This window comes from Esox lucius, chromosome 12 (assembly GCF_011004845.1).
Source record: "Esox lucius isolate fEsoLuc1 chromosome 12, fEsoLuc1.pri, whole genome shotgun sequence".
Classification (NCBI taxonomy): Eukaryota; Metazoa; Chordata; class Actinopteri; order Esociformes; family Esocidae; genus Esox; species Esox lucius.
Genome location: NC_047580.1, coordinates 16,589,742 through 16,608,613, shown reverse-complemented (window position 1 = coordinate 16,608,613; position 18,872 = coordinate 16,589,742). Strand labels below are relative to the sequence as shown.

The window sequence follows — 18,872 nt, the reverse complement described above, 5'->3', positions numbered from 1 at the left end:
TAGGTTCCCACCTCTTTCCGTGACCGATGACTAATTACTATCTCACTGCTCAGTACTATGCCAACAACCTCATAAAGTTCTTAAAGCAGTCTGACAAAAATTTTCCTTAATATTCATACTGAGAAGTCAGTCTGAGACCTAGGTTTCTATTTTACAACTGAAACTTAGGTTACAGCAAATAAAAAGAGAAAAATGCAAATATGAAAAACACATTACAAAGAGCAGTCACACTGAACAATAAAAATAAAATGTATACAGGCCTTTCTTTTTGAAGTACCTAAAAAAAATATTATTTTCATTGTTAAATTCTTCTTCACCTGATCAGACATATTTTTCAGAAAACACCAAATAACCACTATTAGTTAAACCTGTTTGACAAGTTAATATATTTATTTGGAATCGTTTTCATACATAGTAAACCCCCCCCAAAAAGACATGGGTCCTTTTCGTGTTGTGGCATAGTGGCACACTTAATCTTCCCTGGGAAAGTGGGTCCATCCCCATGGACAGAAAAGGCATGCGTGGCCACACTGACCCCAAGGGAAATAGCAGGACTGTGCTTGTGGTGGGTGACAGTGACAGAGATGGGGTGAGGAGGGGGAGTCCCTGCTGCTCCATTGAGTGACAGGCTACAGAGCTGTGTCTGTGCCCAAGCTGTAAACTCATTACTATCCACATAGTCTTTACACAGTAACCTTTCTGAAGACTGCAGACATTATTGAACCTGCCCTTTAAATCTGTCAATTTTCTCTGCTCGCAAAAAAATAAAATGAACAAGCTTCCTTTTTACAACCGATGTTCTTGCCCACTGCAGTATAACAGAGTATGTGATCTCTATGTACAGGCAAAAGCAGTGTGTGTGTGTTCCCACTGTGCGCATGCAAAGGCAGCCACAGGTGTTCATACTATGTGACTGAGGTCATGAGGGGTAAAGTGAGAGTGCTCAGCTGTCTACTCAGATCAGTGTGAAAGGAGAGCATGGAGATAAACTAAATGATACAGTAGTGGGCATAGCAACACGCACAACCAAACATGCACTGTTAGAAATACAACCTTTAACATAACCTTCCCTACTAGCACAAGATGTTCTAAGATGTTGTAATGTCATATTTTGCTCAAAAGGTGCTGCGTTCAAAATCCATTCCATAAACAACACAGGCTCTCACACCTGGAAACACTTTTATTTATTTTCTATACAGTGTATTGCTCCATTTCACAATAGTGCAAAATTGATTTGAAGATTCTCCATAAATATGACAAATATAACCTATTATAAATAAATAATGCACATCACAATGAACAATTAAGGTGAACCGAAAAAGCTGCAGTCACTTTGCACTAATGTTTCAATCTGTTAACCGGGATAATTCCTTATTTACATTTGACTCAATTACATGGAGGCCAATGTGATTTGTGGTTGTGTGCGGTATTCAGTTATGGTACAATACAAACACACAAGAACACAGCCAGCAGAATGTAGCTGCTTTGAAATGTTCTACTTGTATATTATTACTATTGGGGTGGGTGTCTATAGAGACACCAGATCAAATAAGATTAAAAAATTAGAAATTTTTTTTTTTCAGGAGGCCGCTGAAAAGAAGTCTTAAAACAACGCATATACAACCTGCCCATGATTCCAGAGAAGACCACTGAAACCACAAGACACTTCACCATTCCTGGAGATCTAAATTATACCTCAGAGACACATAAGGGCAGTTAAAAAAAAAAAAAAAGAATCCTGGAAAAACAAAACCAGACTAACAAAATCCTTCAAAAAAAGGAAAGGAAATAACTTCTCAGAAGTTTGACATCTTATCACACTGTGCTACATATTGATTAAACCTAATTAACCTCAAACTCAAATTAAGACCAATTGTGGTCTTTCGTACCTGTGGCTGAGACAGCTGTTTTATCCCAAGTATCAGTTTTGATTATGGTGAAACTACGTTTCTTTCACCAGCCCTTAATTTTAAGGGTTGTATTCTTGTAGACGTGTTCCAGAGTATCATTAGAGCTGGAGTTATATCCCATGTTTACACGTCTATTTTGTCAGCATTGACATGGTCAATCTGGATCCTTGTCAACCATACTGGAGTGAGGTATTCTAAGTGAAAGTATAAAACGAAGGGTTTGTTAGACAAAATAACAGCACCATAGGTGTTCCACATTCACATTACCGCTGTTAGTGTCAAGTTTTAAGATTTGTCTTTTGTTACTTTGCTAACATGACATGAAAGTCCAGCTCTTAAATATTTAAAAGTTTATATTCTGTTAACCCATACTCATATTTGTGGCCAAAAACAAATAACCAAAAGATTAAAAACACTTGCCATTTCCTCATAGAGGATGATGTCATACTCCTGAGGAGGATGAGCTGGCCAATAGGCAGTCGGCTTCTTGAATATTTAAAGAAAATGATATGCGCACAGCATTCTGTTGAGGCATGCTCACCTTAAGACAGAAAAGCTGCTATAACATACTGAACTTTTACAGAAGGAACATGGTTGCACTCAGATTTTAGCTCATTATTGGTCATATTTCATAGAAATCTGAAAGCACTCTTTCAATGCTGAGAAGCGCCATACAACTATTTGTAACATCAGATACAACAGATTGGGCTCTAACAGTTAGCTAGTGGGCAATAAGCTGGCATTATTGGACATCAGTTGCCATAATTACTAACGGCGCCGGTTGCGTCATGCATCTGACAGGTGTGAAAAATAAATAAAATAAAAAATATTTCTGTCACGGTAACTCAGAAAAGAATAAACGCAAAGACTTGTAGTCACACCAGTTACTTTCTGTCATGGCTTAATGGAACACCAGATTTTCACTTAACTGTGATCCTTATTACAGACATTTCAGTAGACCTTTACCCGCATTCATGTCTCAGGTTAGGAGTGCTGATCTAGAGTCAGTTTTGACTTTCAAATCACTATGATGTTTCTTCTTTAAACAACACAGACGTTGAGCACAAGCATCAACGATGTTCAAGGACCTCACAACTTCCCCCCATTCAACATTTGTCATTACTTCTATTACAAAACATACTTTTTTGGTTCTTATACGCGTATGTTGTTTCCACTGTTGCTTGAACAGATGCTAAGATTCCAGTTGTAGGTGAGGTGTGTGTGAATGCAGGTATAACATTCTGGATTTGGGTGTGTGGCTGTCACCTGGGGGTGTAAGCACAAATGAGCTTAGGTATAGACATATATGTGAATATACCAAAGATCTTATATACATGGATGGTGCTGGCTCTGACGTTGTAGTCCGAGGTGGTCACTTGTGGTCAAGCACGGGAGCCTGTATCAATGACAACACTGTGGAAGTGGTATCCCTAAAGACTCGAGGGGGAAACATGGTGTTTGCTATTAGCTTGTGCAGCATGTTTCATAGTGCAGACAGTAACTCTGCCTACAGTCCCACAGGGCTTGAAATGTGGCCAGTGAAAAGGCCTGGTTAGCCACAGACAGGTAACACCCCACCTTTGAAACTGGGACAACCTAAGACAGGCTCAACCATGTATCTGGCCACATCGTATGTAGGTACGCACACACACAAAAACCTTGTGATGAATAAAGACAATGGACTAAGACGACATGAATATAATGAAATACATTGAGGAGGAACCCTACTCTGCAGGCCTGTGATGGCTGAGGGAACTAAGATACAGGCTTATTCATGCAGACTTCTGTTCCCCCTTGAGTCTGACATTTCACTGACTCTGGCAAACCACAGATTCTGGCATACCAATGATTCATAGCCGAATATATTTGCCCCAGGTTGTGGGTCCTAGTGCCTACTGTGGATCACGGTGCTGATTGACTCCATTTGCTCTGCTACCTACGTGGCAGGGAGTATGTTTGCGAACATAGAAAGGGGTTTATAACCTGAACCTGATCCTAGATCAGCACTCCTACTCTGTGAGGTTTTAATCAATATAGGCCTTGGCATTTTTTACTAATTTTAAGACGTCCACATGAATCCTCTCTTCACTCGGATACACTTGATGCTATAACCAAACAACTCTACGCACAAATGACCTCTTTTGACATCCAATTTCATCCATGATATGTATTAATTTAAGAACAACAAAAAACACAGAACTCTTTAGTCATAGGAATGGTCCATTTGCTTTCCAAAAAGCATCTTTCAAATAGTTGAAATAAATCATCTAGACGGAATAAATATGAAATATAATTAAATGTAATATTCTCTGTTCTTATATAAAAAAAGGATTTAAAATAATTTACAATTTTGAGTAATGATAAATCAATAATCAATATTTGTTTTCCTATTCCAGCTCATTGGTTGAAGTTTCCCTTGGGTTGATTTCGGACCAGCCTTCCTCCCCCACTCCTAACCTTAACATTTAAGAGGAAAATGATAAAGTGACCAAAGATCTGCATCATCTAAGTGGCAAATACTACCCCGGGATAATCAGTGGAGTAGGATGCTAAACAACATGGCTCCTTACTGACACCCAGTGTGACACATACAGCAGCACAGCTTATTTCTCTTCCTGCAGGCCGGGACACAAGCCAGTAAGCATGCATGGCAGAACCGGTTGAAAGCTACATTCCTAAGTTAAAATCATTCATTTCTATACCTATATATTTATATATATTATTGCAAAAATGGTAAAAACCAAAAATATAGATTTTTCAGAGGACAGAGAACGACAAACCAAAGACAGTTACAGTACACATGATACACTAAGTGACCGTCTGCGTTCGATGTTTCAAGCACTGAATTGCAAAAGGATGAAAATAGTTATTTTCCCCCCCCAATGTCTTTCAACATTACATCTTCTGTATTCTTAGAGAGACTAGGAGTTGGTTTCTTTACAATAATACAGTGAGACCTCAGAAAATAGGAACACATGAGAATCAGCAGCCCCCTCTGTGTTAATCTGTCTCCAGCTTTCGCTCTTCCACCCTGCCCCCTCTGTCCACCATCCCTGCCCCCTCTAACCGCCTGAACCCCTTTTCACCACTCATGCTTTACCTGAATCACCCCCCCCCCCCTCCAACTTCACACAGAGCAGTTGCGTTTTTTGCTGGGGCCTGGCTGCGTGGCGGTGACAGCGGCGGCCGAGGCCGAGGTCAGCCGGAGCCTAACCCCGTGTCAAAGGCTGGTGGAGGACACGGACAGTGTGGGCGACGAGGGCGGCGGGAAGTTGAGCAGCTCCAGCACGGCCACGCCCACACTGCTGCGCCGCGTGAACATGCAGGAGGCCGCCACCCACTTGTTACTACGCGGGTTGTACTTCTCGATGGAGTTGAGGCTGGAGCTGCCGTCGTTGCCGCCCACCGCATACAGCCAGCCGTCCATGGCGACGAGGTCGTGGGTACTCCTGCAGGGACAACAACCCCGGCTTCAGTCAACACCTTCACTGTCTGAATGGGTTGTGTGGGCCTCTGGGCCACCTTGTTACAGTACATGAGACGTTGGAACCAATTGGCAAACTATTAATAACAGTATCCAAATTCTGCTTCAACCAGAAATATACACTACGCCATCTACCAGTTACTGACGTCATTAAGCAGATGGCTTAAATGTCATTCAAAGACAGCCTTAGCTGGACTTCCTCTCCAAAATGGTCACGTTGGGATTGAAGGATTAGTAACCCAGTAACCCAGAAAAGTGTAGGGACAGTCAATGGCTGCACATTCCTGGGGGCACATTTATCAATCACACATAAGCACAATGTGTGGCGAAAAATGAATATCAACATGAACGTTCGCTTGTGAATGTTCATAAATGTATACAAAGCCAAGGCCATGGGTACGCCGTGCCAATTGGTGGAATATGGGAACATGACATAGTGTACGTTAACCAAGCAAGCCCCAATGGAGTGGGTTAACACGATCATTTTGACATTCCCTCAACACGTGACCATACCACCTGGACCTCATTGTCAATCTGAGAAAAATTACTTTCTTAGATTTTTGGATTGTGCCATTTTTCATGTATGGTATATACCTCACAGCACATTGACACCATAAATGAGGGGCATGTCAAAACACAACCAAGGTTATGCACAAGCATGTGATACTCATCAGTGGTGATCTCCTACCAGTATATGTATGATGGTTGGAGGATTGTAACCCATATTCTATGCATACCTGGCTCTTTCAGGGGCAAAAAACATCTAGATGAGATTTATTTTTTGGTTTACACTTAATTGGGTACCAGTTAAGTAAACTTTCTGGCTATCAGAACAGTGTTGAAATGCTTTCATAACAATCAGTTACAGTGAGGGAAGAAAGTATTTTGATCCCCTGCTGATTTTGTACGTCTGCCCACTGACAAAGAAATTGTCAGTCTATAATATTAATGGTAGGTTTATTTGTACAGTGAGAGACAGAATAACAACAACAAAATAACAAAAACATCCAGAAAAAATTGATTTGCATTTTAATGAGTGAAATAAGTATTTGATCCCCTCTCAATCAGAAAAATGTCTGGCTCCCAGGTGTCTTTTATACAGGTAATGAGCTGAGATTAGGAGCACACTTATAAAGGGAGTGCTCCTAATCTCAGTTTGTTACCTGTATAAAAGACACCTGTCCACAGAAGCAATCAATCAGATTCCAAACTCTCCACCATGGCCAAGACCAAAGAGCTGTCCAAGGATGTCAGGGACAAGATTGTAGACCTACACAAGGCTGGAATGGGCTACAAGACCATCGGCAAGCAGCTTGGTGAGAAGGTGACAACAGTTGGTGCTATTATTCGCAAATGGAAGAAACACAAAAGAACTGTCAATCTCCCTCGGTCTGGGGATCCATGCAAGATCTCACCTCGTGGAGTTGCAGTGATCATGAAAACTGTGAGGAATCAGGCCAGAACAACACGGGAGGATCTTGTCAATGATCTCAAGGCAGCTGGGACCATAGTCACCAAAAAAAAAATATTGGTAACACACTATGGTGTGAAGGACTGAAATCCTGCAGCACCCGCAAGGTCCTCCTGCTCAAGAAAGCACATGTACAGGCCCATCTGAAGTTTGCATCTGAATGATTCAGAGGAGAACTGGGTGAAAGTGGTCAGATGAGACTAAAATCGATCTCTAAGGAATCAACAGGACAGGACAACTTCACCGCATCAAAGGGACGATGGACGGGGCCATGTACTGTCACATCTTGGGTGAGAACCTCCTACCCTCAGCCAGGGCATTGAAAATGGGTCATGGATGGGTATTCCAGCATGACAATGACCCAAACACACGGCCAAAGCAACAGAGTGGCTCAAGAAGAAGCACATTAAGGTCCTGGAGTGGCCTAGCCAGTCTCCAGACCTTAATCCCATAGAAAATCTGTGGAGGGAGCTGAAGGTTCGAGTTGCCAAACGTCAGCCTTGAAACCTTAATGACTTGGAGAAGATCTGCAAAGAGGAGTGGGACAAAATCCCCCCTGAGATGTGTGCAAACCTGGTGGCCAACTACAAGAAACGTCTGTCATCTGTTATTGCCAACAAGGGTTTTGCCACCAAGTACTAAGTGATGTTTTGCAGAGGGGTCAAATACTTATTTCACTCATTAAAATGCAAATCAATTTATAACATTTTTGATTTTTTTGTTGTTATTCTGTGTCTCACTGTTCACACTCACTTTTTTCCACCAGGAAGGTCAAGGTAGGTAGGTGTTCGCACTTTTGAGACATATGCAATTATTGTTTATCACCTTGATCTTGCACCAAAAACATGAGAAACACTACACTTTTAAAGAATAAAACAAATTCTTAAATCAGATACATAGTTAAACTTAAATGAATATGTATTCTAAAGGCATTTGAGGAGCAACTGAAGATAATGTTGGTAATGCATTTAGAGGCGGTTAGAAACGGTGGTGTGACTGGAGGTGCCCACCTTCGGATGTTCATGGGCGCCACACCCTCCCAGGCGTTGGTCTTTGGGTTGAACCGCTCCACCGAGTTCAGGCAGCTGGTGCCATCGTTGCCCCCGGCAACGTAGAGCATGCCCTCCAGCACAGCCACCCCAGCGCTGCTGCGCCGACTCAGCATGTTGGCGATGGCTGTCCACGCGTTACTCTGTTACGACCAATCATATGGGCTTGTTGGAGGTCACATGGTCAGAGTTTTGAGGGACATCACAGTGCCGATTTAACTCAAAATGTGGCTGCTAATTTTAGATTTGGGCAGAGGTTTAGCTTCAGTGGCCAGTTTATCCAGATTAGGCCTACTCACAGCAACGAGACCGCTCCAACTACACTACATTATCTATGTTCACCATTCTTTATGCAGCGATTAAGCTGGTTTCGTCAGACGACTGAAATTAATAAAAAAAAAACGTATATCCTACTCAAATGAGATTCGTCTTTAGGCCTAATCTGGGTCAGTGTCTTTACCTGTGGTTCATATTTTTCCACTGTTGCTAGATGTGAGGAGCTGTCATACCCTCCCACTGCATACAAACTGCCATCTACGGAGAGGGAAAGAGAGAGAAAAACACAGAAGAGGTGTAGCCCCAAGATTTCTGCTTGCATGAATTCATTATGTTTGACGTGCCCTCTCTCAACAGATGACAAAAATCTATTTAAGGTGGGCCACACTTGCTCACCCAAAGTGGCCACACGAACATATCTCCTACGGGTACTCATGGCAGCTATCGAGGTCCAGGTACTGGTCAGAGGGTCGTACCGCTCGGCACTGTTGGGGCGGGAAGGGACACTAATTACATACCCTACTAGCGTACAGAGAACAACAATCTCACCTGTGACAGGTCACACCTGCCGAGACCACCAGCGTCAGATCTATTCACTTCAAAGCGGATAGCCTTTAAACAGTGGAAACGGCCCACATTCATGTTCCTTACACTTTATTAGGATGCACATTAAAATGGCGACGGGACAGATTTGAAGCCACGGTGACAGCAGAACTAACCGTTCCACAACAAACGCTAAGTGACATAAGTGTACCTGTTGAGACAGGAAGCTCCATCGTAACCGCCAGCGGCATACAGGAGGCCGTGCAACACCGCCACGCCCAGACAGCTCCGACGGGTCCCCATCGAAACCTCAGGTTGCCAGGAGTTGGTGACTGGGTCATAGGACTCCACAGTGGCCAAATCCGAGGTACCGTCGTACCTGAGGGAGTGACAGAGTATACCAGAGAGAGGAGGGCATCTGCCACTAGGATCTGCATGCACACTCCGAGCGCTGGTCTAGGAGTGATTTTACCTTATCACCATTAGATATATAACAGGATTGATCTGCATTGCTACTCTTTCTTTGTGACTACTGGCCCAGAGCCCTTCGGTTTCTGCCTTCAAACCCAAACCCAGCTATTAAAAGCCCTTCCTCTGGCATGGTGGTCTGAGGTGCGCTGTTTGTAATGTCAACTATTAAAAGCCGTTTGACATGGATTTCAATTAATGTGACATCTGTTTATCTATTTCACAAAGACTTTCAGCATCACCTGGGTACATTCCTGACTGACATTCCAGACAATTATCCGTGCATAGCATATGCTGTTTTACCTCTCACGTGAAGTACAAGGGCAAGAATAAAACCTGACCATGTGACCACAGGTCCTTCTGTTGAGTTTCCCTCTCCCGGGTAGAACCATCGTTCGACGAGGTCATTTCTTACCCTCCTACTGCATACAACTTGTTGCCAATGGCTGCCACGCCTACACGTGCCCGCCGGGTGGACATGGACGCCACCATATGCCAGCGGTCCGTCCGCGTGTCGTACGCCTCGCAATCACCGTGGATGGCAAAGAGGCTTCCCCCACCTGGGCACGGGCAAGGAAAAAACCCAACAACAACGTAACCATAATATTACTTACACAACCAGGGTCGACAACGGTCCCAATTCAAACAACCACAACTATTGTATGCACTGCCGTCTTGAGTGACATTCCAAACTCGTTTCAGGTGTGTGTGTATGTGTGTGTGTGTGTGTGTGTGTGTGTGTACCCTGGGGGGTAACTTCAGGGGCACACTGACCGACGGCGAAGAGCACGGGGCTGGCACCCTCGCAACGGCGCGGCCTTGTGCGGCTGTTGCTCAGCACGCCCCTCTGCTCGGGCATCAGGTGGTACTTCAGGGCTTCAATCAGCAGGTCCTTGCACTCAGAGTGGTGGCGCACCAACAGTTCCGTGTCCACGTTGGTCATGAGGAAGTCCCTCCGTAGCAGTGGCAGACGCACGCACTTCATCAGCTGGAGCGGGCAGAGGGAGAGTACGCGTTTCATCCAAAGGGACTGCGGAGAGCGCAGGTTTCTATACAATCACGTATCGTGTGGCGTTAGTGGGGATTTAACCCACAGTCCCGACGTCGTACCCCCGAGTGACACATCGCTGCTTCTTACCCAGGGAACGTGCTGCCTGCGCCCATCGATGTCATGTTTGACCCAGGTCAGCACAGCCCGGTACACCTCCTCTTCCGATGGAACATTCAGGTTGTCACTGGAGATCAGGTCCAGTACCTTCAGACACGGGAGGGTATAGGAGAGAGATGAAAGAGGAGGAGAGGGAGAAATGTGTAGATGGAACAGAGGTGAGGGAGAGATTAAAAGATGAAGTCAGAAAGAGAAAATCCTGATAAGTGGGTGCCAATTCATGTTTTATATCGATGAGTGAAATTGGAATGAATTTGTTGCATATCACCTTTCCCCCTATTATCAATGGCACCTTGGAGCAGTGAAATCCCTTGCTCAAGGGCAGATTGAAAAATGTTTGCTCAGTCCAGCAGCACTGTGGTTACTGTCTCAAGGACTATGCAGTCTAGTCTAACTGCAGGACTACATTTCACTCAGTCAAACAAGTTCTGAATACAAATTTCTCCATTACAAATTTACTTTCAGTCATTATCTTGCGTCAACACATCACCTCACATATTCAAACATTTTCGAACGACACTAGCAAAGAGTTTATTAATTGTTCCCTGACATTTACAGTTTCTACAGAAAGTCTACACCCACTTGATGTTTCTCAACAAAAAAAATCAACACCTCATGCATTAATAACATTTTACGCCATGTCACACTTAAGCTTTTTATTTTTTGGAAAACAAATCATACAATTACACACAAAACTGAAAGGTCTCCGAGTTCAAAGACTTACATTTGGAACAAACCCAACATTCTATCACCCAAATAATACCATCCCTACTTTAAAGCATGGTGGCAGCAACATGTTATGGGGATATTTGTCATTGACATGGACTGGGGTACCTAAGACAAAAAAAATGTATGGAGCAATGTACAGGAAAATCTTTTGCCTTCTCCAAAAAATATGAAACTGCAAGTCTAGACTGGATGACCCTTTACCCAGACTCAGAAGTACTGTCAAAGATGGTTAAAGTCAGATGTGTGGAGATGTATCCAATTACAATATTTCAGTTATGTTTTTATTAGTCAACATAAGATTTAATTTCACAGCAAAAATGTTAACTATGGTGTTTTACGTAAGTGGAAAAAACCTTAATGTGAAGGCACAGTCACAAAAAATATGTTAAGGAGGTGTAGAGACATACAGGCATTCTTATATCATTAGTTCAGGAAAAAGGTATGGCTTGACTGAAAATAAATCAGATGTATAAGCAGATAATAAGCAGATGTATATTGTGGACCAATTATCAAAATTAAAATGATGATGAATAGTTTGCCCTGTCCAGCATTTGTTCATATTCATAGGACTGTAGCTAGCCCTGCTATATCACGGTATTACTATGTGTGGCTGTACACTAGTGTGTGGGTGTGTGTGTTGCAGACAGGCTGGCAATGCTCCCAGAGTGAGACTGGGCAGGGCTGGGGTAAAGTAGAACGGCCAGCTGCGACGGAGACCAGAGGAAGCTGTAGCCCCAAAGGAAGAGCATCAGCTAACCCGCAGGAACTACAAGACCCCACAGCACAACAATAGCATGACACATCATGACCCAACCAGCCTCCTTTTCTAATCCTGAATTAGCCTCTTGCCCCACACTGTAGCTCCCTCTATACTGACAGCAATACTGAAGGAATTACAGGCACAGAGTGGCATAAGGAATAGACACAGTCAGACAGAATACAACAACTATCTGTGTGTATATCAACACTGTACTTGCAAGTCCATTCAAGTCTAACAGCAGAAAATATCAGACTTCCACAGCTCAGTGAGCTCAAAGATACTCCAGACCAGTTGGTGAATAAATCCTGTTCTGATGCAGAGCTGTCCCAATGCCCCACGGCTGTGAACCGGCTCTCTTTCTAACAGGATGTTAAAACAGATGTTTTGGGATGTTTCCTAACTCTATGGCAACGTAAAATACAGTGGCACTTATCATAAGAGTGGGGATGTTAACCCCATTGTCCGGGCCCAAGGTCTAACCTAAACCTAAAATCATCATGGCAACATAATCTTCCCCACCTTTCGATTGACTCATTCTTCCCCTCCTCAACCCTTTCCGCCCAACAAGAATTACATAGTTTTTTAAATCAATTAATAACATAAGTCGCTTTGGATAGGATTGCCAGCTGAGTTACCTAAATATGTGGATGGATGGGAAGAAAAAAAAGAAAACGCTAAAGATCTTGGTTTCAGATGTCACAGTCTACCCAATTTACTGTTGGCCAATGGATTGTGGCCAATAAATGTAAAAACGTTGTGTACGTCTGAACTGTCTGGTATAGACAAGCTGAGTGCTTAAACTTACAGTGGGGATTTTGCAGTTTTTCCTACTTACAAAGCATGTAGAGGTCTGTCATTTTTATCATAGGTACACTTCAACTGCGAGAGACGGAATCTAAAACAAAAATCCAGAAAATCACATTGTATGATTTTTAAATAATTAATTTGCATTTAATTGCATGACATTAGTATTTGATCACCTACCAACCAGTAAGAATTCCGGCTCTCACAGACCTGTTAGTTTTTCTTTAAGAAGCCGTCCTGTTCTCCACTCATTACCTGTATTAACTGCACCTGTTTGAACTCGTTATCTGTATAAAAGACACCTGTCCAAGATCTCACCTCATGGGGCATCAATAATCATGAGGAAGGTGAGGGATCAGCCCAGAACTACACAGCAGGACCTGGTCAATGACCTGAAGAGAGCTGGGACCACAGTCTCAAAGAAAACCATTAGTAACACACAACGCCATCATGGATTCAAATCCTGCAGTGCACGCAAGGTCCCCCTGCTCAAGCCAGGCCCGTCTGAAGTTTGCTAATGACCATCTGGATGATCCAGAGGAGGAATGGGAGAAGGTCATGTGGCCTGATGAGACAAAAATAGAGCTTTCTGGTCTAAACTCCACTCGCCATGTTTGAAGGAAGAAGAAGGATGAGTACAACCCCAAGAACACCATCCCAACCGTGAAGCATGGAGGTGGAAACATCATTCTTTGGGGATGCTTTTCTGCAAAGGGGACAGGACGACTGCACCGTATTGAGGGGAGGATGGATGGGGCCATGTATCACAAGATCTTGGCCAACAACCTCCTTCCATCAGTAAGAACATTGAAGATGGGTCATGGCTGGGTCTTCCAGCATGACACCAACCCGAAACACACAGCCAGGGCAACTAAGGAGTGGCTCCGTAAGAAGCATTTCAAGGTCCTGGAGTGGCCTAGCCAGTCTCCAGACCTGAACCCAATAGAAAATCTTTGGAGGGAGATGAAAAGTCTGTATTGCCCAGCGACAGGATCCTGAAGGATCTGGAGAAGGTCTGTATGGAGGAGTGGGCCAAAATCCCTGCTGCAGTGTGTGCAAACCTGGTCAAGAACTACAGGAAACGTATGATCTCTAATTGCAAACAAAGGTTTCTGTACCAAATATTACGTTCTGCTTTTCTGATGTATCAAATACTTATGTCATGCAATAAAATGCTAATTAATTACTTACTTAAATCATACAATGTGATTTTCTGGATGTCTGTTTTAGATTCCGTCACTCACAGTTGAAGTGTACCTATGACAAAAATTACAGACCTTTAAATGCTTTGTAAGCAAAAATCGGCAGTGTATCAAATTCCCCCTAAATACAGTGGGGTATTTAGGGGGAATTTGATACACTGCCGATTTTGCTTACAAAGCATGTAGAAGTCTGTAATTTTATTATTCACACACACGTTTGAGGTGATGAGATGAGGAAATTGTCATCTCTATCATACTTGCTAAACTAATAGCGGTCTCTGTTTTTTAAAAGGCAAGGTCATCACAAAAGAAAGGGATCAAACACCGATGTAATAGAATTAAGGAGTGGTTAAATAGTAAAGTGTACTGTTTTGGTCAGCTGTTCACGGTTTAAATTGGTCCTGTCTATTACAGTGGTGATTTAAACCTACATTCACCAACACATACTCCCAATTTTGGATTTGAAACCAAACAATTAGATTGATGTTAAAGTGTGGACTTCTTTCAGGGGCCTGAAAATATTCCCTATGCATAAAAATGATATTTCAAAATGGTGAAACTAAGTACACTCCTACTCCCCAAAGGTGAAAATCTGTACTTTAACATTTGTAATAGTTTTGTGATATAAAGCCAAAGGAAGAATACAATGCATACTATTACAATAACTGTTACACTGAGTCGGCTTGAAATAAGAAGCAGATCGGTTCAGGGCGATAGAGACCACAATTAAAAATTAATATTAGAAAGACAAAGAGGTATATCCAGCTAATGAGTTTTGAGAAGGAAACCACATACTCGTCTTTGTTGTTTGCTCTCTATATAGGCCCTTAAGGGGGTTAAAGAAAGGTTAGAACACAACCAGATGTGCACCTCCGTTTGCTGGAAAAGGGTGAAAGAAAAAAAAGGAGAGGGAGAAGACAAACGTTAAGCTGACCTATTTCAGGGCAACAGATCCTCTGTCTGGGTTTTGCAACTTAAACCTTGTTTGCTGAAACTAAGCCTTACCTGCTTTAACGGCAGCAACATGAACTCCTCAGTCTTGGACACCTCCACAAAGTGCTGCAGGACGTATTTGTGCGCCGACTTGAGCAAGTCACTGCAGGAGTGGGTGTCGGCAAAACCGCGGATGCCCAGGCAGTTGGAGGGGTCTAGCTGGCTGAGGAGGAACTTACAGCAGGCATCCCTAACCCCATTGAGCTGCAGTAGGCTAGCTGCTGGCAGCAATGTCTGGAAGTGGAAGAAAAAGGAGTGACATGGAACGTGTTAAAATAATATGCAAGGAATGATATAGGAAAGGTGTCGATTATAATATAAGAGGATAGGAATATAATATAGGGTGACCAGACGTCCTGGTTTCTAGCTGGGTCCCGACAATCATTGCCACATTGTCCCGGTTTTCACCACAATAATAATAATAATAATAATAATAATAATAATAACTGTAATGTTTCCAAACAAACAACTGTGAGGAACTGCGAAGCAAAGCAATAATTCTCATCAAAGCTCAAATCACCCCCAGCTCCACCAACCACAAGCACGCATGATGACCAACATGCTTGCATAAGCACGTATATGTGCGCGTGCATTAATGTGCGGTTCTACTTCGTGAAGCTTTGCCCATAGGGGCTTTGCTCCTATTGGTTTACCCCTCAGCCAATAGGCAGTCAATGAAAATGTAAATATTCAAATCACACCTCTCATAGCCATCTGCCCCATGGCTATAAAAGAGGATCTCACTCTCTCCCTTAAACTTTTTTCACGAGAAAAGTTTAAGTATGCAGTCTGCGGTGATTTCCACTAAGGCAAGGATGGCTTCACCATCTTCGACCGCTGGAGTGGTCCCTGCTAGCCCGGCGCCTTGGCTGCCGACTTCCCTGTCAGCATGCCGCTGTAGTGAGCTTGACGCGGTGGTCGACGCGCACACACTTTGCTGTGCGTGTTTGGGACTGCTGCATGCTCACGACGGCGCCAAAGAGGAGCCTGTGTGCAGCGCCCGCACAGTCCTCCTGAGGATGGACAGGCTGGCGTACTTTGCCCGAGGAGGTCCCTCTTGCTGACGTCCTCTCTCTCCTCGGAGTCAGAGGTAGAGGTGACCGGCCAGGCTAGAGCTCCGTCCACCTCCAGAACTTTTTCTCTGCCGTGCGGAGTTGTTCAGACTCTTCCTCCTTGGAGTCCCTCCACCTGTTGGCGGTGAAGATCTGGGTAATGGGCACAGGTGCACCTCAGGTCTCTGAGGGCTCTTCACATTCCCGGAGAGCTCAGTGTGGGCGCGGACTTGGTGTCTCGGGGAGGTCCCTGGGACGACGAGTGGAGTCTTCATCCCGACATTGTAGTCGAGGTCTGGAGACGTTTCGAGGTGCGAGGGCGGCCTCCAGGGTGCGAGGGCGGCCTCCAGGGTGCGAGGGCGGCCTCCAGGGTGCGAGGGCGGCCTCCAGGGTGCGAGGGCGGCCTCCAGGGTGCGAGGGCGGCCTCCAGGGTGCGAGGGCGGCCTCCAGGGTGCGAGGGCGGCCTCCAGGGTGCGAGGGCGGCCTCCAGGGTGCGAGGGCGGCCTCCAGGGTGCGAGGGCGGCCTCCACATTGGCTAGCTATGCTGGTTGTTAGAGGCTCTTTGCCCGCTGGTGCGAGGACGCGGGGGTTGACCCCCTATGTTGGGACATGGGCAGTGTCCTGTTGTTCCTGCAACGTCTGTTTGATCAGCAAATATCCCCTGGCACGCTCAAGGTGTATGAGTGTGCGATCTCGGCGTGTCATGAAGGGTTCAATGGGGAGTCTATATTTAGTCATCCCTTGGTGAAAAGTTTTGGCTCTGACCTCTGCTAAGAGGGTCATATATATATATAATTAAATGTGATAATAGTTGTATTATCTGTTAATTATAATATTATTGGAAAACTACCCTATAACAGAATGTTTCCACTCGTTACATGCGGCACTTTTAAGATGGGCATCTTGTCCCAGCTGCTGTCATGGATGGAACATTTAAAACCGAGAGGTTGATAAGGGATGATCTGGTGCATAACCAGTTTAGGGACAAATGCGACGGCTCTCCTTTACACAGTTGCAATGGTCCTCGCTGGGCACAAAAAGAGAGGTTGAGAAGTAGCCTTCAACAATGGGAAGAAATGCATCATCATAACATGATCCTGAAGCCACAGCCTCTGGCCAAACTCGTGGTTCTAAATGGGAATTCCAAGTTACTATAGACAGACATTTAGCATCATGTTATTAATTTATTTCAATTCAATTTAGTATTTTAGTTTTTACAGCCAACATACACAATGTATACGCTAATTAAATGCTAATTGAGTGCTTAAAATGTGATTTGCTATTTGATACTTTTTCTATTTTATTTATACATTTTGTAGGCAAAATGTTAAGAAATGCTGATCATCAGATTTTTCGGAGCAGCCAATAGTGTGTTGGAAATACTTTAATATTTTGTATACAATTAACGCTAAACTGATTATATACTTGCTACTTGTTTGAGTGTATGAATTTTGTCTAAAAGATAGATCGATCTGTAGACTATTTGAAATGATGATTACTTATAGCCTATCCCCATCCCTTCATGTTGTTAATAACAAGCTAGCCTTCATTAAAATACTGTATGGCTTGGTGTATATATATATAAAATGAATATTCAACATACATAATCACAAAATTGACAGATGACAAAACAAGTTTGAATTATGACAAAACGAAAAATTAATGGAGCGCATTTGGAGTTACAATAATTTTCCTGCAAGCGCAGTGATTTTGAGCAGAGCGATGGGAAAGACGTGGAGCAGAGTGTAACCTTTGCTCAGAGAGCGATGAGCGGGTTTTCCATCAGCTCTACTCCACTCACATACTCTAGTTGTTACCACTTAATATTACATTTCTGAATACAAACACCACACACGTTTGTGCAAGGAAGACATCGAATACAAACTTATTTCAGTTTTGAAGATCATAAGAAATATTACATTAAGTGGTATTAAGTGGAGTCAAACGTTTGACTCCGTCCACATTGAGCCTTGCCCCGAATTACACACTACAGTCAGGGGCTTCTCAATGCTTTTCACAGCTAAAGTAAACATGTCCTGATAGCTGTCAACACTAGAGGGTGCACTTGGATATGCTAGTCCACCCTTTAGGGACTACGAGAAGAGAGCAATAGTACATGCCCAAAAGCGAATAGAATAGAAAAGGCCCTATCATTCCAGATACATCAGCAAAGCAATATACCGATCGTTCTCTAGAATGTAGAGTGTAAAAAAACACAGCCGGATGATGGCTGCTAGATTGACACTATCCACAAATGTTTAAATAGTGAACTCTGACATGATTACTTCGCTAGGCATTATAGTCATAAAAGTTGACAATCTTCTAGTTCAAGACTACCTTGCAAAATAATGATTGCCCAGTATTTTAAGACACATCCTTTAAGAATACGTTAAAGAGTAGGAGTTCTACCTAATTGGCTGGGAATATACCTAATTGGCTGGGAATATACATATTGCCGCCTACGAAGTGCACATACGAAGTGTCCTTTTAGTGGGAATTGGGCCGTGTTTAAGGGGCAGCTATAGAAATATGCAGCAAGTCTTTTCTCCGTACCTGTACGTTGCCCTCTCCCACCACAATCTCTGCTGTATAGGCATACTGAACCAGCTGCTCCAACGCCTGTGAGTCAATGTCATGCAGGGTCACATGGGTCTGCCGACTCTCCGACATCTCATCTGCAAGACCAGAGACAACAACAGTTTTCCACATAATGAAGTCTTGAGCCAACTTGTATATAGTGTTATTACCAGCTAAAATACACTTAAGTAGTTACAGTAACCTGGTTGCATAAGTGTGCACACCCTTAAACTAATACTTCGTAAAGGAAGCACCTTTTGATTTTATTACAGCACTCAGACTTTTTGGGTAGGAGTCTATTAGCATGGCACATCTTGATGTGGCAATATATGCCCACTCTTCTTTGCAAAAGTGCTCCAAATCTGTCAGATTGTGAGGACATCTCC

The 18,872-nt window shown here is 43.5% G+C and overlaps 1 protein-coding gene across 6 annotated transcripts in view; it reads right to left on the bottom strand.

Annotated features, from left to right (window-relative positions):
- Positions 1-1,162: 1,162 nt before the first annotated feature.
- The window catches only part of klhl17 (kelch-like family member 17), a 28,161-nt gene continuing 10,451 nt past the window's right edge, over positions 1,163-18,872 (bottom strand). For all 6 annotated transcript variants that reach the window (XM_034296058.1, XM_020052060.3, XM_010875558.4 and 3 more), the window contains 10 exons: positions 18,463-18,584; positions 14,870-15,091; positions 10,340-10,456; positions 9,976-10,189; positions 9,617-9,761; positions 8,945-9,112; positions 8,587-8,675; positions 8,375-8,448; positions 7,876-8,057; positions 1,163-5,359 (listed from right to left, as the gene is read on the bottom strand). In XM_034296058.1, the coding sequence (XP_034151949.1) occupies positions 5,131-5,359; positions 7,876-8,057; positions 8,375-8,448; positions 8,587-8,675; positions 8,945-9,112; positions 9,617-9,761; positions 9,976-10,189; positions 10,340-10,456; positions 14,870-15,091; positions 18,463-18,584 (1,562 nt within the window). In that variant the 3' untranslated portion in view covers positions 1,163-5,130. The remainder of the gene's footprint in view (positions 5,360-7,875; positions 8,058-8,374; positions 8,449-8,586; positions 8,676-8,944; positions 9,113-9,616; positions 9,762-9,975; positions 10,190-10,339; positions 10,457-14,869; positions 15,092-18,462; positions 18,585-18,872) is intronic.